General features: G+C 44.0%; 1 protein-coding gene across 1 annotated transcript in view; it reads right to left on the bottom strand.

Moving 5' to 3' along the window:
• The window catches only part of PTGFRN (prostaglandin F2 receptor inhibitor), a 65,710-nt gene extending 60,705 nt beyond the window's left edge, over nucleotides 1–5,005 (bottom strand). The window contains exon 1 of the mRNA XM_063445872.1: nucleotides 4,824–5,005. Within this exon, the coding sequence (XP_063301942.1) occupies nucleotides 4,824–4,920 (97 nt within the window). The 5' untranslated portion in view covers nucleotides 4,921–5,005. The remainder of the gene's footprint in view (nucleotides 1–4,823) is intronic.
• Between the last annotated feature and the right edge of the window lie 10,500 nt (nucleotides 5,006–15,505).

Genomic DNA, 15,505 nt, shown 5'->3' with positions numbered 1-15,505 from the left:
AGCAAAAATCTTCAAAATGAATTACAAACACCCAGTTCTAAATTACTGCGCCAACATCCTGTGACCTGCGCAGGATTTCAGCATAAAGGTGAGAGGTCGCAAGGTGAGACCTCATTCAGGTGCTCCAGGCTTCCAATCTCCCTCCATCAACCAAAACATCAAACGCCGGGCCAGGAAGTTTACCTCCCATCAGTCAGGCTTTAAAGGGTTAAGACTCCATAACAATGATCTTTAGCACAGAAACCAACCATGACAATTACAGGATAACTTCAGCACATTGTTTACAATCAGAGCAGCTTTTCATGGCACGCCTCCGAGCAGGGGAACGCGTTACACAGGCGTTTATAGAGATTGAGACTGGGGGACAAAGTGGACAAGAGGGCGCTTTGTATGCTGGGTGATTATGGGGTAAGGCGGGTTATTACCCAGAATCCCTGGCTGCGGGGAGCGCTCTGTATGCTGGGTGATTATGGGGTAAGGCGGGTTATTACCCAGAATCCCTGGCTGCGGGGAGCGCTCTGTATGCTGGGTGATTATGGGGTAAGGCGGGTTATTACCCAGAATCCCTGGCTGCGGGGAGCGCTCTGTATGCTGGGTGATTATGGGGTAAGGCGGGTTATTACCCAGAATCCCTGGCTGCAGGGGGCTACGGGGTACGGTAGAAGTACTGTGATAGGGGTTATAGCAACTGAACTACAAACAGTTAGACATCCCCGCTCAGTAAATCACGGTCACGGCACCGCTCCGTAAAGCCACGGCACCGCTCCGTAAAGCCACGGCACCGCTCCGTAAAGCCACGGCACTGCTCCGTAAAGTCTATGGGGTTGATTGTACCGATGGATTGTGCGCAAATTTAATAACTGAAACAGACCCCTGCTATGAGCTTGGCCACTGCCAGGTTGTTATATTGGCCGCCATATGTAAAGGAAAAGTAGTTCAGACATTTATTTACGTATTTTATAAAACTGTCTCTCTCAGAAAAAAATAAAACGTAATTCACACAAGGGGCGCTGTATAGAAGCAGATTAGATCAAGTTTATTTTTACAGTGACCACATGATAAGGAAGCTGCGTGTAATAATAGGGGCGCTATACACTGCGTTATGATAACCGCATGAACTATCATTAGTCCCTCCTGGCTTCAGGTGGATTAGTGACACAGAGGGGGAATATATCAGAGAAGTGAAAGACACCAGCCATGTCTGTCTGGCAGGATAATCGTGGCTTTAACCCCCAAGGACACATGACATGTCTGACGTCACGATTCCCTTTTATTCCAGAAGTTTGGTCCTTAAGGGGTTAAAAAAAAGTGGTGGGAATCATTTCAAACTGTCCCTTTGTCTCTGCTGGATAACAGCCCCTAACCCCGCCAATCACTGCCAGCCAGGGAAACCCATTCACATCAGTGGGGGGGCGGAGGAGGGCAGCTTTTGTGTCTGCAACATGTGCTAAAATGTGAGGCCCTCCTCCCCCCAGTCAGCATGGGGGAAGAGGAATTCCCGAAAACCACACAGAGCTGAGCAACAAGAACTGGGAGCACGGTGCCTGACAGAGTGTAAGCTCTGAGGATCACCTACACCCTGTCGCCATAGGTAGCACATAGATTGCAAGCTTTGGGGTTAACAGTTACAACAAATATTACTTTTTTTTATTATTATTGCCAAAACAATGCGCATCATTAGATTCTTACAGTAAAGATATAAAAAAATAAACTTGACAGAATTAAACCAAGTGTTAGGAGCCCTTGCTGCACAGCACCAACGAATCCCATGGTGATCTACAATGGGGTTCTACCATTAGATGGCAAGCTCTTGGGACAGGATATAGATGTGCTCTGGCATTCAATCTCACATTGCTGATCAGTAATAGAGTGTAAGTTCTGTTAAATGCATTTTGCGATCCCTCGGATGCCAGTTGCGTGATTTCCATTCCGTATACGGACACAGATCAGACAAATCACAAAGCAGCCAACACAACGTGAGCCGAGCAGGCAGAAAGCATTCCTCACTTCTCACAGACAAAGCGAAACTAACCCACAGCAAACAAACAGCACCTGATGGGATTATCCACACTTTGCTGGGACTACATGCTAGATCAGTATGCCACGGCTGGCGGGCACAGGGGGATTCAATTTATTCAGGGTGCACATAACAGTTATAATGCCAAGTTCACTAGAACCGAGAAGGCAGGGTGCTGCCATTTACACCGCTCACACTGGCAGAGAGGGCACGGGTACTGCCATTTACACTGCACATTTGGGCATATTGAGTGCATAAGGGCATTGGGAAACTACTCCCACTGGCACATCAGGAGGTAAGGAGTAGTGAAATTGACAACACAGACTGACACATGGAGAATCAGGGTACCTTGCTTTACTTGACACAAAGACACCATAAAACACCTTAATACTCTAAATTATTGGGTTAATCCTGACAGCCACCATCCCTGGCTAACCCAGACACCCTCAGCCAGCCTCCCTGGCTAACCCAGACACCCTCAGCCAGCCTCCCTGGCTAACCCAGACACCCTCAGCCAGCCTCCCTGGCTAACCCAGACACCCTCAGCCAGCCAGTAAGGTCTCCCTCCCTCAGTAAAGTCTCACACACACACTCAGTAAGGTCTCCCTCACTCACACACACACACTCAGTAAGGTCTCCCTCACTCACACACACACTCAGTAAGGTCTCCCTCACTCACACACACACACTCAGTAAGGTCTCCCTCACTCACACACACACACTCAGTAAGGTCTCCCTCACTCACACACACACACACACTCAGTAAGGTCTCCCTCACTCACACACACACACACACTCAGTAAGGTCTCCCTCACTCACACACACACACACACTCAGTAAGGTCTCCCTCACTCACACACACACACACACACTCAGTAAGGTCTCCCTCACTCACACACACACACACACTCAGTAAGGTCTCCCTCACTCACACACACACACACACTCAGTAAGGTCTCCCTCACTCACACACACACACACTCAGTAAGGTCTCCCTCACTCACACACACACACACACTCAGTAAGGTCTCCCTCACTCACACACACACACACTCAGTAAGGTCTCCCTCACTCACACACACACACACTCAGTAAGGTCTCCCTCACTCACACACACACACACTCAGTAAGGTCTCACTCACACACACACACACACACTCAGTAAGGTCTCCCTCACTCACACACACACACACACACTCAGTAAGGTCTCCCTCACTCACACACACACACACTCAGTAAGGTCTCCCTCACTCACACACACACTCAGTAAGGTCTCCCTCACTCACACACACACTCAGTAAGGTCTCCCTCACTCACACACACACTCAGTAAGGTCTCCCTCACTCACACACACACACTCAGTAAGGTCTCCCTCACTCACACACACACACTCAGTAAGGTCTCCCTCACTCACACACACACACACTCAGTAAGGTCTCCCTCACTCACACACACTCAGTAAGGTCTCACTCACACACACACACACTCAGTAAGGTCTCCCTCACTCACACACACACACACTCAGTAAGGTCTCCCTCACTCACACACACACACACTCAATAAGGTCTCCCTCACTCACACACACACACACTCAATAAGGTCTCCCTCACTCACACACACACACACACACACTCAGTAAGGTCTCCCTCACTCACACACACACACACACACTCAGTAAGGTCTCCCTCACTCACACACACACACTCAGTAAGGTCTCCCTCACTCACACACACACACACTCAGTAAGGTCTCCCTCACTCACACACACACACACACACTCAGTAAGGTCTCCCTCACTCACACACACACACACACTCAGTAAGGTCTCCCTCACTCACACACACACACTCAGTAAGGTCTCCCTCACTCACACACACACACTCAGTAAGGTCTCCCTCACTCACACACACACACTCAGTAAGGTCTCCCTCACTCACACACACACACTCAGTAAGGTCTCCCTCACTCACACACACACACTCAGTAAGGTCTCCCTCACACACACACACACACTCAGTAAGGTCTCCCTCACACACACACACACACACACACACACTCAGTAAGGTCTCCCTCACTCACACACACTCAGTAAGGTCTCCCTCACACACACACACACTCAGTAAGGTCTCCCTCACTCACACACACACACTCAGTAAGGTCTCCCTCACTCACACACACACACACACACACACACACACACTCAGTAAGGTCTCCCTCACTCACACACACACACACACACTCAGTAAGGTCTCCCTCACTCACACACACACACACACACTCAGTAAGGTCTCCCTCACTCACACACACACACACACACTCAGTAAGGTCTCCCTCACTCACACACACACACACACACACACACACACTCAGTAAGGTCTCCCTCCCTCACACTCAGTAAGCCCTCACTCACACTCAGTAAGGTCTCCCTAACTCACACTCACACTCAGTAAGCCCTCACTCACACTCAGTAAGCCCTCACTCACACTCAGTAAGCCCTCACTCACACTCAGTAAGCCCTCACTCACACTCAGTAAGCCCTCACTCACACTCAGTAAGCCCTCACTCACACTCAGTAAGCCCTCACTCACACTCAGTAAGCCCTCACTCACACTCAGTAAGGTCTCCCTCACACTCAGTAAGGTCTCCCTCACTCACACTCAGTAAGCCCTCACTCACACTCAGTAAGGTCTCCCTAACTCACACTCAGTAAGGTCTCCCTAACTCACACTCAGTAAGCCCTCACTCACACTCAGTAAGCCCTCACTCACACTCAGTAAGCCCTCACTCACACTCAGTGGTTACTGACCGGTGGCAGAGAGCAGTATCAGGCTCAGTATCAGTCCGGGGTGCGGGGTGTTCTGGGGGGGCTGTGGCCCCTGACTTGGGGATCCCCGGGGTCTCATGGTCTGAGCTCCGGCTCGATCAATGCGGACTCAGAGCGGAGGGACACGCCCCCCCATCATCGGGACACGCCCACACAGACACTCAGCCCGATCAATGCGGACTCAGAGCCCGGGGCTGAGGGACACGCCCCTACCCTGGACACGCCCACACATAAAGCTCCTACAGGATCCGCCCCCCGCAGCCACGCCCACTGCCGTACCCGTTTCCAGGACGTATGACGTCACTCGCTCCAGGTGAGAATTCCCACCTGCCCGAGCCGACCAACCAGGAGCCGCCCAGCCGCTGCCTGCTCGCTGATTGGCTGCTTACAAAGGGGCGTGCCCTGGAGCCAGGGGAGAGGCTGTAACCCATGGTATGCTGGAACAGGCAGCAATGCTTCTTCTATTAACCCCTTCAGGACGGAGTCAATAGTGCACGTTCTGATCAAAACAAAACGTAAACAAAAACTGGAATTTGCGCTATATGTCTGTTCACCCGTAGTTCCCCTCTTTCAAATTATATGCACCCACACTTATTATATATCATTTTGTTCAGGAGAAACAGGGCTTTAATCTATCATTAACTATTCATATATGGAACATCATTTATTATGAATAAAAGTAAAAAAAAGGTGAGAAAATAAGATTTTTTTTTAAATTTGTATTTCCGTCTGCCATTTTAGCTGTAAATGTCATAATACTGTTAGGTTTTACTGCAAAAAAAATGCACATATTTGTAATCAGCGATGTCTCACGAGTACAACAGTACCCCCCATTAACAGGTTTTATGTTGTTTTGGAAAGTTACAGGGTCAAATATAGAACGTTCCATTTTTAAATTGAAATTTGCTAGATTAGTAATGTTACCTTTGAGACGGTGTGGTAGCCCAGGAATGAGAATTACCCCCATAATGACATACCATTTGAAAAAGTAGACAACCCAAGGTATTGAAAGTGGGGTATGTTTAGTCTTTTTTAGTAGCCACTTAGTCACAAACACTGGCCAAAGTTAGCGTTCATATTTGTTTTTGTGTGAAAAAAGCAAAAAACGAATATTTGGCCAGTGTTTGTGACTAAGTGGCTACTAAGAAAGACTGGACATACCCCACTTGCAATACCTCGGGTTGTCTACTTTTGCAAATGGTATGCCATCATGGGGGTAATTCTCATTCCTGGGCTACCATACGCTCTCAAAGGCAACATAACCAATCTGGCAAATTTCAATGTGAAAAAAATGAAATGCAAGCCTTATATGTGACTCTCTAACGTTCCAAAACACCATAAAACCTGTACATGGGGGGTACTGTTATTCTCGGGAGACTTCACTAAACACAAATATTAGTGTTTTAAAACAGTAAAACATATTACAACAATAATATAGACCATAAAAGTGCAGTTCGCTTGTAAAAAATGCAAAAAACGTCACTTTTACTTAAAATATCATCGTTGTAATACAATTTACCAGTTTGAAACACGAATATTTGAGTTCAGCGAAGTCTCCCGGGTAAAACAGTACCCCCTATGTACAGGTTTTATGGTGTCTTGGAGAGTTACAGGGTCAAATATAGTGCTTGCAAATTAAATTCTCTGCACTTTCTCCCTGTGTTGTCATGCATGTCAATCAAATTTTAATTAATCAAATCACATAATTACGTTAAAAGATTATTTAAATATACATGTAGAATTTTAATATATATGCATTTATAGGTATTTAAATTCTACGTGTATACTGATGTAATCTTTTATGTAATTATATGTATTTATCTATATATATATATTTGCGGTTATTTGCATTTTATATATAGATAGATATATATAGAATGTCATTCTAAGTGTATTTTGTTACCGATATATATATATTAATAACAAAATACAGTTAGAATGAAATTACATATGCATATATAATTTATATTAAATTTTGTTTCAATATTTTATTTATTTATTTTATTATTTAATTTATTTATTATTTTAATTATACGTATTTATATATAATATATATATGTACATCTATTATATATATAATATATATACATATTATATATATGTAATGTCATTCTAAGTGTATTTTAATATTAATATATATACTTATATTAATATTAAAATACACTTTGTATGACGTTACATATATATAATATGTATATATATTATATATATAATATATATACATATTATATATATATAAAAATGCATTTATTTTATTTTAACACATGTCTAATTATTTTTTTTAATTCTTCCCACCAGCAGGGGGACTGTCTGATATTTCAAACAGTCCCCCTGCTGGCATATCCACAGCCAGCTATAGGGGGCCATGTGATCGCTCTTTGAGAGCGATCACATGGCCCCCGGGGGCCTGATTTGCCGTGGGAGGGCTGCCTGGGCTGTGAGGCAGTCCTCCCGAAGCGGATCGCGGCGGAGGTAAGTATAACTTATCTCCTGGGGCTGCAAGCCGTTACGGCGTGCTATGCCGTCATAACGGCGTTAAAGCCCACTTAACCCGTGACGGCATAGCACGCCGTAACGGCGTTAAGGGGTTAATTATATTTTATATCATTTATTATATTATTTATATTATTTATTAATTATATTTTATATCATTTATTATATTATTTATATTATTTATTATTAATTAGTATATTATTATTTTTTATATTATTTATTAATTATAGTAATATTTATTATTAATTATATTATTTATTATTAATTATATTATTTATTATTAATTATATTTATTATATTATTTATTATTAAATATTTTATTATATATTATTATTTATTAATTATATTTATTATTATTAATTATATTATTTATTATTAACACCTTAAAGGACCACTCTAGTGCCAGGAAAACATACTCGTTTTCCTGGCACTATAGTGCCCTGAGGGTGCCCCCACCCTCAGGGTCCCCCTCCCGCCCGGCTCTGGAAAGGGGAAAGGGGTAAAACTTACCTTTTTCCAGCGCTGGGCGGGGAGATCTCTGCCTCCGATCCTCCTCCGTTCCGCCCCGTCGGCTGAATGCGCACGCGCGGCAAGAGCTGTGCGCGCCTTCAGCCGGTCGCATAGGAAAGCATTTACAATGCTTTCCTATGGATGCTTGCGTGCTCTCACTGTGATTTTCAATGAGACAGCCACTAGAGGCTTTGGGGGAAGGCTTAACCCATTGACCCTAGCTGGACCTGGCACCCAGACCACTTCATTAAGCTGAAGTGGTCTGGGTGCCTAGAGTGGTCCTTTAAGGACTGAGCCAAATGTACAAGATGTGAACAAAACAAAACGTAAACAAAACCTGGCATTTGCGCTATATATGTCTGTCCAACCGTAATTCACCTCTTTCATATTAAATACACCCCCACCCCCCTTATTATATATAATTTTATTCAAGGGAAACAGGGCTTTCATTTAATATCAAATATTTAGCTATGAAAATAAGACATTTTGTTATTTTTTAGTTCTACATGACATTTTAACTGTGAATGTCATAATACTGTTTGCTTTTACTGCAATAAAATACACATATTTGTATTCAGCAAAGTCTTATGTGTAAAACAGTACCCCTATGTACAGGTTTTATGGTGTTTTGGGAAGTTACAGGGTCAAATATAGCGTGTTACATTTGAAATTGAAATTCGCCAGATTGGTTACGTTGCCTTTGAGACTGTATAGTAGCCCAGGAATTAAAATGTACACCCATAATGGCATACCATTTGCAATAGTAGACAACCCAAGGTATTGCAAATGGGGTATGTCCAGTCTTTTTTAGTAGCCATTTGGTCACAAACACTGGCCAAAGTTAGCGTTAGTATTTGTTTGTGTGTGAAAAATGCAAAAACGCCAATTTTGGCCAGTGTTTGTGACTAAGTGGCTACTAAAAAAGACTGGACATACCCCATTTGCAATACCTTGGGTTGTCTACTATTGCAAATGGTATGTCATCATAGGGGTAATCTTCATTCTTGGGCTACCATAGGGTCACAAAGCCAACGTAAGCAATCTGGCGAATTTTAATGTGAAAAAAATTAAACACAAGCCTTATATTTGACGCTGTAACTTTTGAAAACACCATAAAACCTGTGCATGAGGGGTACTGTTGTACTCGGGAGACTTCGCTGAACACAAATATTTGTGTTTCAAAACAGTAAAACGTATCACAACAATTATATCGTCCGTGTAAGTGCTGTTTGTGCGTGAAAAATGCAAAAAACTTCACTGGCGATATCATCGTTGTAATACATTTTACTGTTTTGAAACACTAATTTTTATGTTCAGCGAAGTCCCCCGAGTAGAACAGTACCCCCCATGTACATGTTTTATGGTGTCTTGGAAAGTTATAGGGTTAAATATAGTGCTAGCAAATTAAATTCCCTATACTTTCGGCATGGGTTGTCAGGCAGGTCCCGCTAATTGTAATATTAAAAAATATTACATAAATATATGTGTAGAATTAATATATGTATGTATATATATATGATATATACGTATATATTTATATATATTATTTCGTTCTACGTGTATTTTGATATAAATATATATATGTCAGGGTACCTGTGGTCTCTACCTCCGAAAGAGGTAGAGACTTAGCTGTTCCTCCATCCAGACGGTCTGATGGCTCCCTTCCCCGCGGTCTATCCGGTCATGCTAGGCCGGCCGCGAGGGAGTGACTGCCTTTTACAGCATCTAGGCAGGAAGTAGTCATCAGGACACTCCCCCGGAACAACCTGTCAGTCAATGGCTGCAGGACCAATCAGGACGCCTTGGGGGCGTGGTTACTGCTCTGAACAGGGTATTTAACAGAGCTTCTTTCATTAGCTCATTGCCCTGTCGTGGTTCTAGCTTGTTCTAGTCACTCAGTGCTTGTGTATTCTATTATCCCTTTTGGTTTTGACCCGGCTTGTTTACCTTACTCTGCTTATCTCTGTTACCCTTGATTCGGCTTGTCTCTCGCTTACCTGTCTTCTGTTACCCTCGACCTCGGCTTGTCTTTGACCATTCTATACTGTACTACTTACGTTAGTCCGGCCATTCTAAGGTCCGGTATACGTATCTGGCTACTGTTTGTACTCTGCGTGTTGGATCCCTGTCCCGATCCTGACATTACGACAGGGCCAATGGATCCTGCAAGTACAAACAGTCAGCTGGCTGCTCCTGATCCTAGGTTTGAAGCCATGGATCACAGAATGGATCAGATGGCGCTTGCGCTACAGGCTCTATTAGCTTGTGCCAATAACCCACCAGAGGAGATACGTAATACCCCTGTTTCTCCTGTCGGTTCAGGTCTAGAGGTAGCCACAGTGGGTGCTTCTTCTCACATTACCCCCCCAGTACGCTATGGTGGGGCTCCTGAGAAGTGTCGTGGTTTTTTAAACCAAATTAGTATCCACTTTGAATTGCAACCTCGCTCTTATCCTACAGATAGGGCAAAAGTAGGATTTATTATCACCCTACTCATTGAGAAAGCTCTGAGATGGGCCAACCCACTATGGGAGAACGATAATCCATTAGTTTATAACTATAACGCATTTGTAGCTGCTTTTCGAAGAACATTTGACCCTCCAGGTAGAAAGGTTAATGCAGCCAGATTACTGTTGCGCCTGAGACAGGAGAACCAAACACTGGTGGATTATGCACTAGAGTTCAGGTCTCTGGCGGCAGAAATCAAGTGGAATGAGCAGGCGTATATGGATGTATTTTTGAATGGCCTATCTGATGTAATCCTTGATGAGGTTGCTACCAGAGAACTCCCTGAGAATTTAGAGGATTTAATTTCGTTCATCTCTCGTATAGATGAACGTCTAAGAGAGAGACAGAACACTCGAGAGAGGAACCAGAGACCTTCTTTTAGGTTAGCTCCCGCTGTTCCAAGTCCTGACTCCACGATATCTTTGCTTACTGAACCTATGCAGATAGGGTATACCCGCCTCTCTGAGGAGGAAAGACAGCACAGGAGAAGAGAGGGTTTGTGTATGTATTGTGGAGCCAAGGGTCATTTACTCTCGAACTGTTCTAACCGCCCGGGAAACGCTCGCACCTAAGTCTCTCTAGAGGACAGGCCTTGGGTGTTTCTATTTTGTCCTCTACTCCTGATTATAAAGATCACAGGCTTCTGCTACCAGTTTCCTTAACTTGGGGGAAGGAAGTAGTAAGGGCTATGGCATTGATAGATTCCGGTGCTGCTGAGAATTTTATCGACCAAGCCTTTGCTAGTAAGAACAATTTCCCATCCCAGCTAAGGGAGACACCCTTGGCCGTTGAGGCCATAGATGGTAGACCACTACTAGACCCTGTTATCTTTCGTGAGACCATACCCATTAATTTAAATGTGGGTATCCTACACGTGGAGAATTTATCTCTTCTGCTCATTTCGTCTCCTTCCGTTCCCATAGTTCTGGGGTACCCATGGTTGAAAAAACATAACCCTATTATCGATTGGGAGTTAGGAGAGATACTCTCGTGGGGCCAGGGCTGCCAGGATCGGTGTTTGTGCAAGGTTTCTCCATTAGCTAATATTAACATACCGGAGAATCCTACTCAGTCCACAGAAAGACAAATACCAGACCTTTACCTAGACTTAAGGGCAGTGTTTGACAAGAAGAATGCCGATTCTTTGCCTCCACACAGGTCATTTGACTGTAAGATTAAGCTTCTACCCGGCACTATGCCTCCGAGGGGCCATGTATATCCTTTGTCTGTTCAGGAAAACTCGGTTCTAGAGGAGTATATTCGGGAGAATTTAGAAAAGGGATTCATCAGGAGGTCTTCTTCTCCGGCCGGGGCTGGGTTCTTTTTCATTAAGAAGAAGGATGGCACGCTGAGACCTTGTATCGATTACCGAGGCTTGAATAAAATAACTGTCAGAAATGCCTATCCTATCCCACTGATTACCGAGTTATTTGATCGTCTTAAGGGCTCCAAAATCTAAACCAAGTTAGATCTCAGAGGGGCTTACAATTTGGTGAGAATCCAGCAAGGTCACGAGTGGATGACGGCATTCAATACCCGGTATGGCCATTACGAATACACTGTTATGCCATTTGGACTATGCAATGCTCCTGCAGTATTTCAAGATTTGATTAATGAGGTACTTAGGGAGTTTCAGCATGATTGTGTTATTGTTTACCTGGACGACATACTAATACACTCTAAGGAGATTGAGACTCACCATAGACAGGTCAGAAAGGTATTACACAAGCTGCTGCAACATGGTCTATATTGCAAATTGGAGAAGTGCAGTTTTGATCAGTCTCAGGTAGACTTTCTTGGATACGTGATTTCTGGGGAGGGTTTTAAAATGGATCCTGTAAAACTTCAATCTATTTTAGACTGGCCCTTGCCCAAAGGACTCAAGGCTATCCAAAGGTTTATTGGTTTTTCCAACTACTATAGGCGCTTCATTAAAGGATACTCCTCTATCATTGCGCCTATTACCAATATGACCAAACAAGGGGCTGATACTAAGTTCTGGTCTAAGGAAGCTCTGGGTGCTTTCAAGACTCTCAAGGAACTTTTTGCCTCGGCTCCCATTCTAGTCCATCCTGATACGACTCTGCCTTTCTTGCTCGAGGTCGATGCCTCTGAGACAGCAGTTGGGGCTGTTCTGTCTCAAAGGTTAGGGGTGGATAAACCGTTACACCCTTGTGGTTTCTTCTCTAAGAAATTTTCTGGGCCTGAGAGCAGATATGACATCGGGGAAAGGGAACTGTTAGCAGTTATTAAAGCCTTAAAGGAGTGGAGACATTTGTTGGAGGGGACCCTACACCCTATTACGATTTTGACGGACCACAAAAACTTGTCCTATATTGGGGAGGCTAAGCGCTTATCCTCTAGACAAGCTCGTTGGTCCTTATTCCTGACTCACTTCAATTATGTACTGACTTACAGACCTGGTTCTAAAAACTCTAAAGCCGATGCATTATCTCGCCAATATGAACCTTCTACTGTACCTGAACCAGTTCTTTCTTCTATAGTTCCGAAATGCAATATCATTGCTAATACGAATCTCAGGATTCATTCTCCATTACTGGCCGAGATCATTAAGTTGCAACATCTAGCACCTAAACAGACTCCTGCGGGCCGTCATTTCGTTCCTCCTGCTCTTCAACTGGAACTTTTACAGTGTTTACATAATAGCAAGATGGCGGGACATCCTGGTATTCGCAAAACTTACGCGTTGATCTCTAAGGACTTCTGGTGGCCTGCTTTACGGAGGGACATTGAGGAGTTCATCGCTGCTTGTGAAGTTTGTACTAAAACCAAACAACCCCATACGCTTCCATGTGGATTCCTGCAACCCTTGGAGGTTCCAGAAAAACCATGGTCCTGTTTGGCCATGGACTTTATTGTCGATCTACCTATCTCTAAAAGACAGACTGTTATCCTCACCGTGGTTGACAGGTTTACTAAGATGGCACACTTCATTCCCCTGCCTAAACTCCCGTCTTCTCCCGAATTGGCAGAGATATTCGCTAAGGAGATTTTTCGCCTACATGGGATACCCTCTCAAATTGTATCGGACAGAGGCTCCCAATTTGTTTCCCGCTTTTGGAGGTCCTTCTGCTCTCAACTTGGTATTAAATTAAACTTTTCTTCTGCCTATCATCCTCAGTCTAACGGAGCTGCTGAACGTACCAACCAGAAAATTGAACAATATTTACGATGCTTTGTTTCTGAACACCAGGATGATTGGGTCGGTTTGATTCCTTGGGCGGAGTTTGCACACAACAATCTCGTTTGCGATTCTACTCATTCAAGCCCCTTCTTCATGAATTATGGTTTTCATCCGTCTATTCTTCCTTCGGATTCCCCTTCCCAGGGGGTGCCGTCGGTTGATGTTCATGTTGCCAATTTGAGGAAGTTGTGGGATCAAACTCGACAAATCCTTGTGCACAACTCTATGTTGGTCAAGAAACACGCTGATAAACGTAGAAGGGCGGCTCCGGTCTTTGTTCCAGGTGATAGGGTATGGCTGAGCACGAGGAACATCCGTTTAAAAGTGCCCTCCATGAAGTTCGCTCCTCGTTATATTGGACCCTACAGGGTGCTGACCCGTATCAATCCAGTTGCGTATCGTTTAGCTCTTCCTAATACCTTACGCATTCCGAACTCGTTTCACGTTTCATTGCTGAAACCACTCATATGTAACAGATTTTCCTCCACAATAGCCCCTCCTCGCCCCGTTCAGGTGGAGGGTCAGGAGGAGTATGAGGTTAACTCTATTATTGATTCTCGAATCTCCCGGGGGAGAGTACAATATCTGGTTGATTGGAAGGGATATGGTCCTGAGGAGAGGAGTTGGGTACCTCAGGAGGATGTTCATGCTCCCCGTCTCCGCAGGGCGTATCACTCTCGCTTCCCATCTCGTCCCGGTTCATTCCGCCCGGTGGGCGTATCTGAGAGGGGGGGTACTGTCAGGGTACCTGTGGTCTCTACCTCCAAAAGAGGTAGAGACTTAGCTGTTCCTCCATCCAGACGGTCTGATGGCTCCCTTCCCCGCGGTCTATCCGGTCATGCTAGGCCGGCCGCGAGGGAGTGACTGCCTTTTACAGCATCTAGGCAGGAAGTAGTCATCAGGACACTCCCCCGGAACAACCTGTCAGTCAATGGCTGCAGGACCAATCAGGACGCCTTGGGGGCGTGGTTACTGATAAATATTTTTATGAACTTTAAATGTACTCAATGTGTTTTAGGAATGTAGAAATATTATAAGTTATTATTCTAAGCATATCCAGACATTAAGGGGTCATACATAGGCATATATATTACAAACATACTGTAATTTATACACATATGGCTCTAGTCAAGAATGATGGATGGAGACTTGTGGACCCTGTTGATAATAACCTTTGACCTAGCCTTGAAAGCCTGAATTCCTTTGAAGACTCACATTTCTACAGGCAATTATTCATTACATCATGTATATAGAAGTCTTTGTGTGTGTAATTTACCAAAATAATATAACGTATGGCTTTAATCAGAGATTTGGGTTACCACCTTTCTTTCTCAGATAACCAATTATTTTAAAGAAGGCAAACCTTATGTCTTTGTGTATACGCCCTATGTAACTGAATTTAAACATATAAAAAACCTTTTGCAGATAGAATTTTTACCAATACTTTTACCATCAAGCTTGGATAAGATCTAGAAGTGAATATACATTGTTTATTGGTCCATATGATTTTAAAAACAGACTGTTGTTATTTTCCGGATGAAATGTATATTGGAATAAATATACGGTTTTAACTGCAAGATACTCTGATTCGATTTCTTCAGAAACTGGTGTGAAAAACAAAGATCTCACGGAATGCCAATTTCCTACAGTTACTGCTCTGAACAGGGTATTTAACAGAGCTTCTTTCATTAGCTCATTGCCCTGTCGTGGTTCTAGCTTGTTCTAGTCACTCAGTGCTTGTGTATTCTATTATCCCTTTTGGTTTTGACCCGGCTTGTTTACCTTACTCTGCTTATCTCTGTTACCCTTGATTCGGCTTGTCTCTCGCTTACCTGTCTTCTGTTACCCTCGACCTCGGCTTGTCTTTGACCATTCTATACTGTACTACTTACGTTAGTCCGGCCATTCTAAGGTCCGGTATACGTATCTGGCTACTGTTTGTACTCTG

This window comes from Pelobates fuscus, chromosome 1 (genome assembly GCF_036172605.1).
Source record: "Pelobates fuscus isolate aPelFus1 chromosome 1, aPelFus1.pri, whole genome shotgun sequence".
NCBI lineage: Eukaryota > Metazoa > Chordata > Amphibia > Anura > Pelobatidae > Pelobates > Pelobates fuscus.
This window is presented reverse-complemented; position numbering and strand designations above follow the sequence as displayed.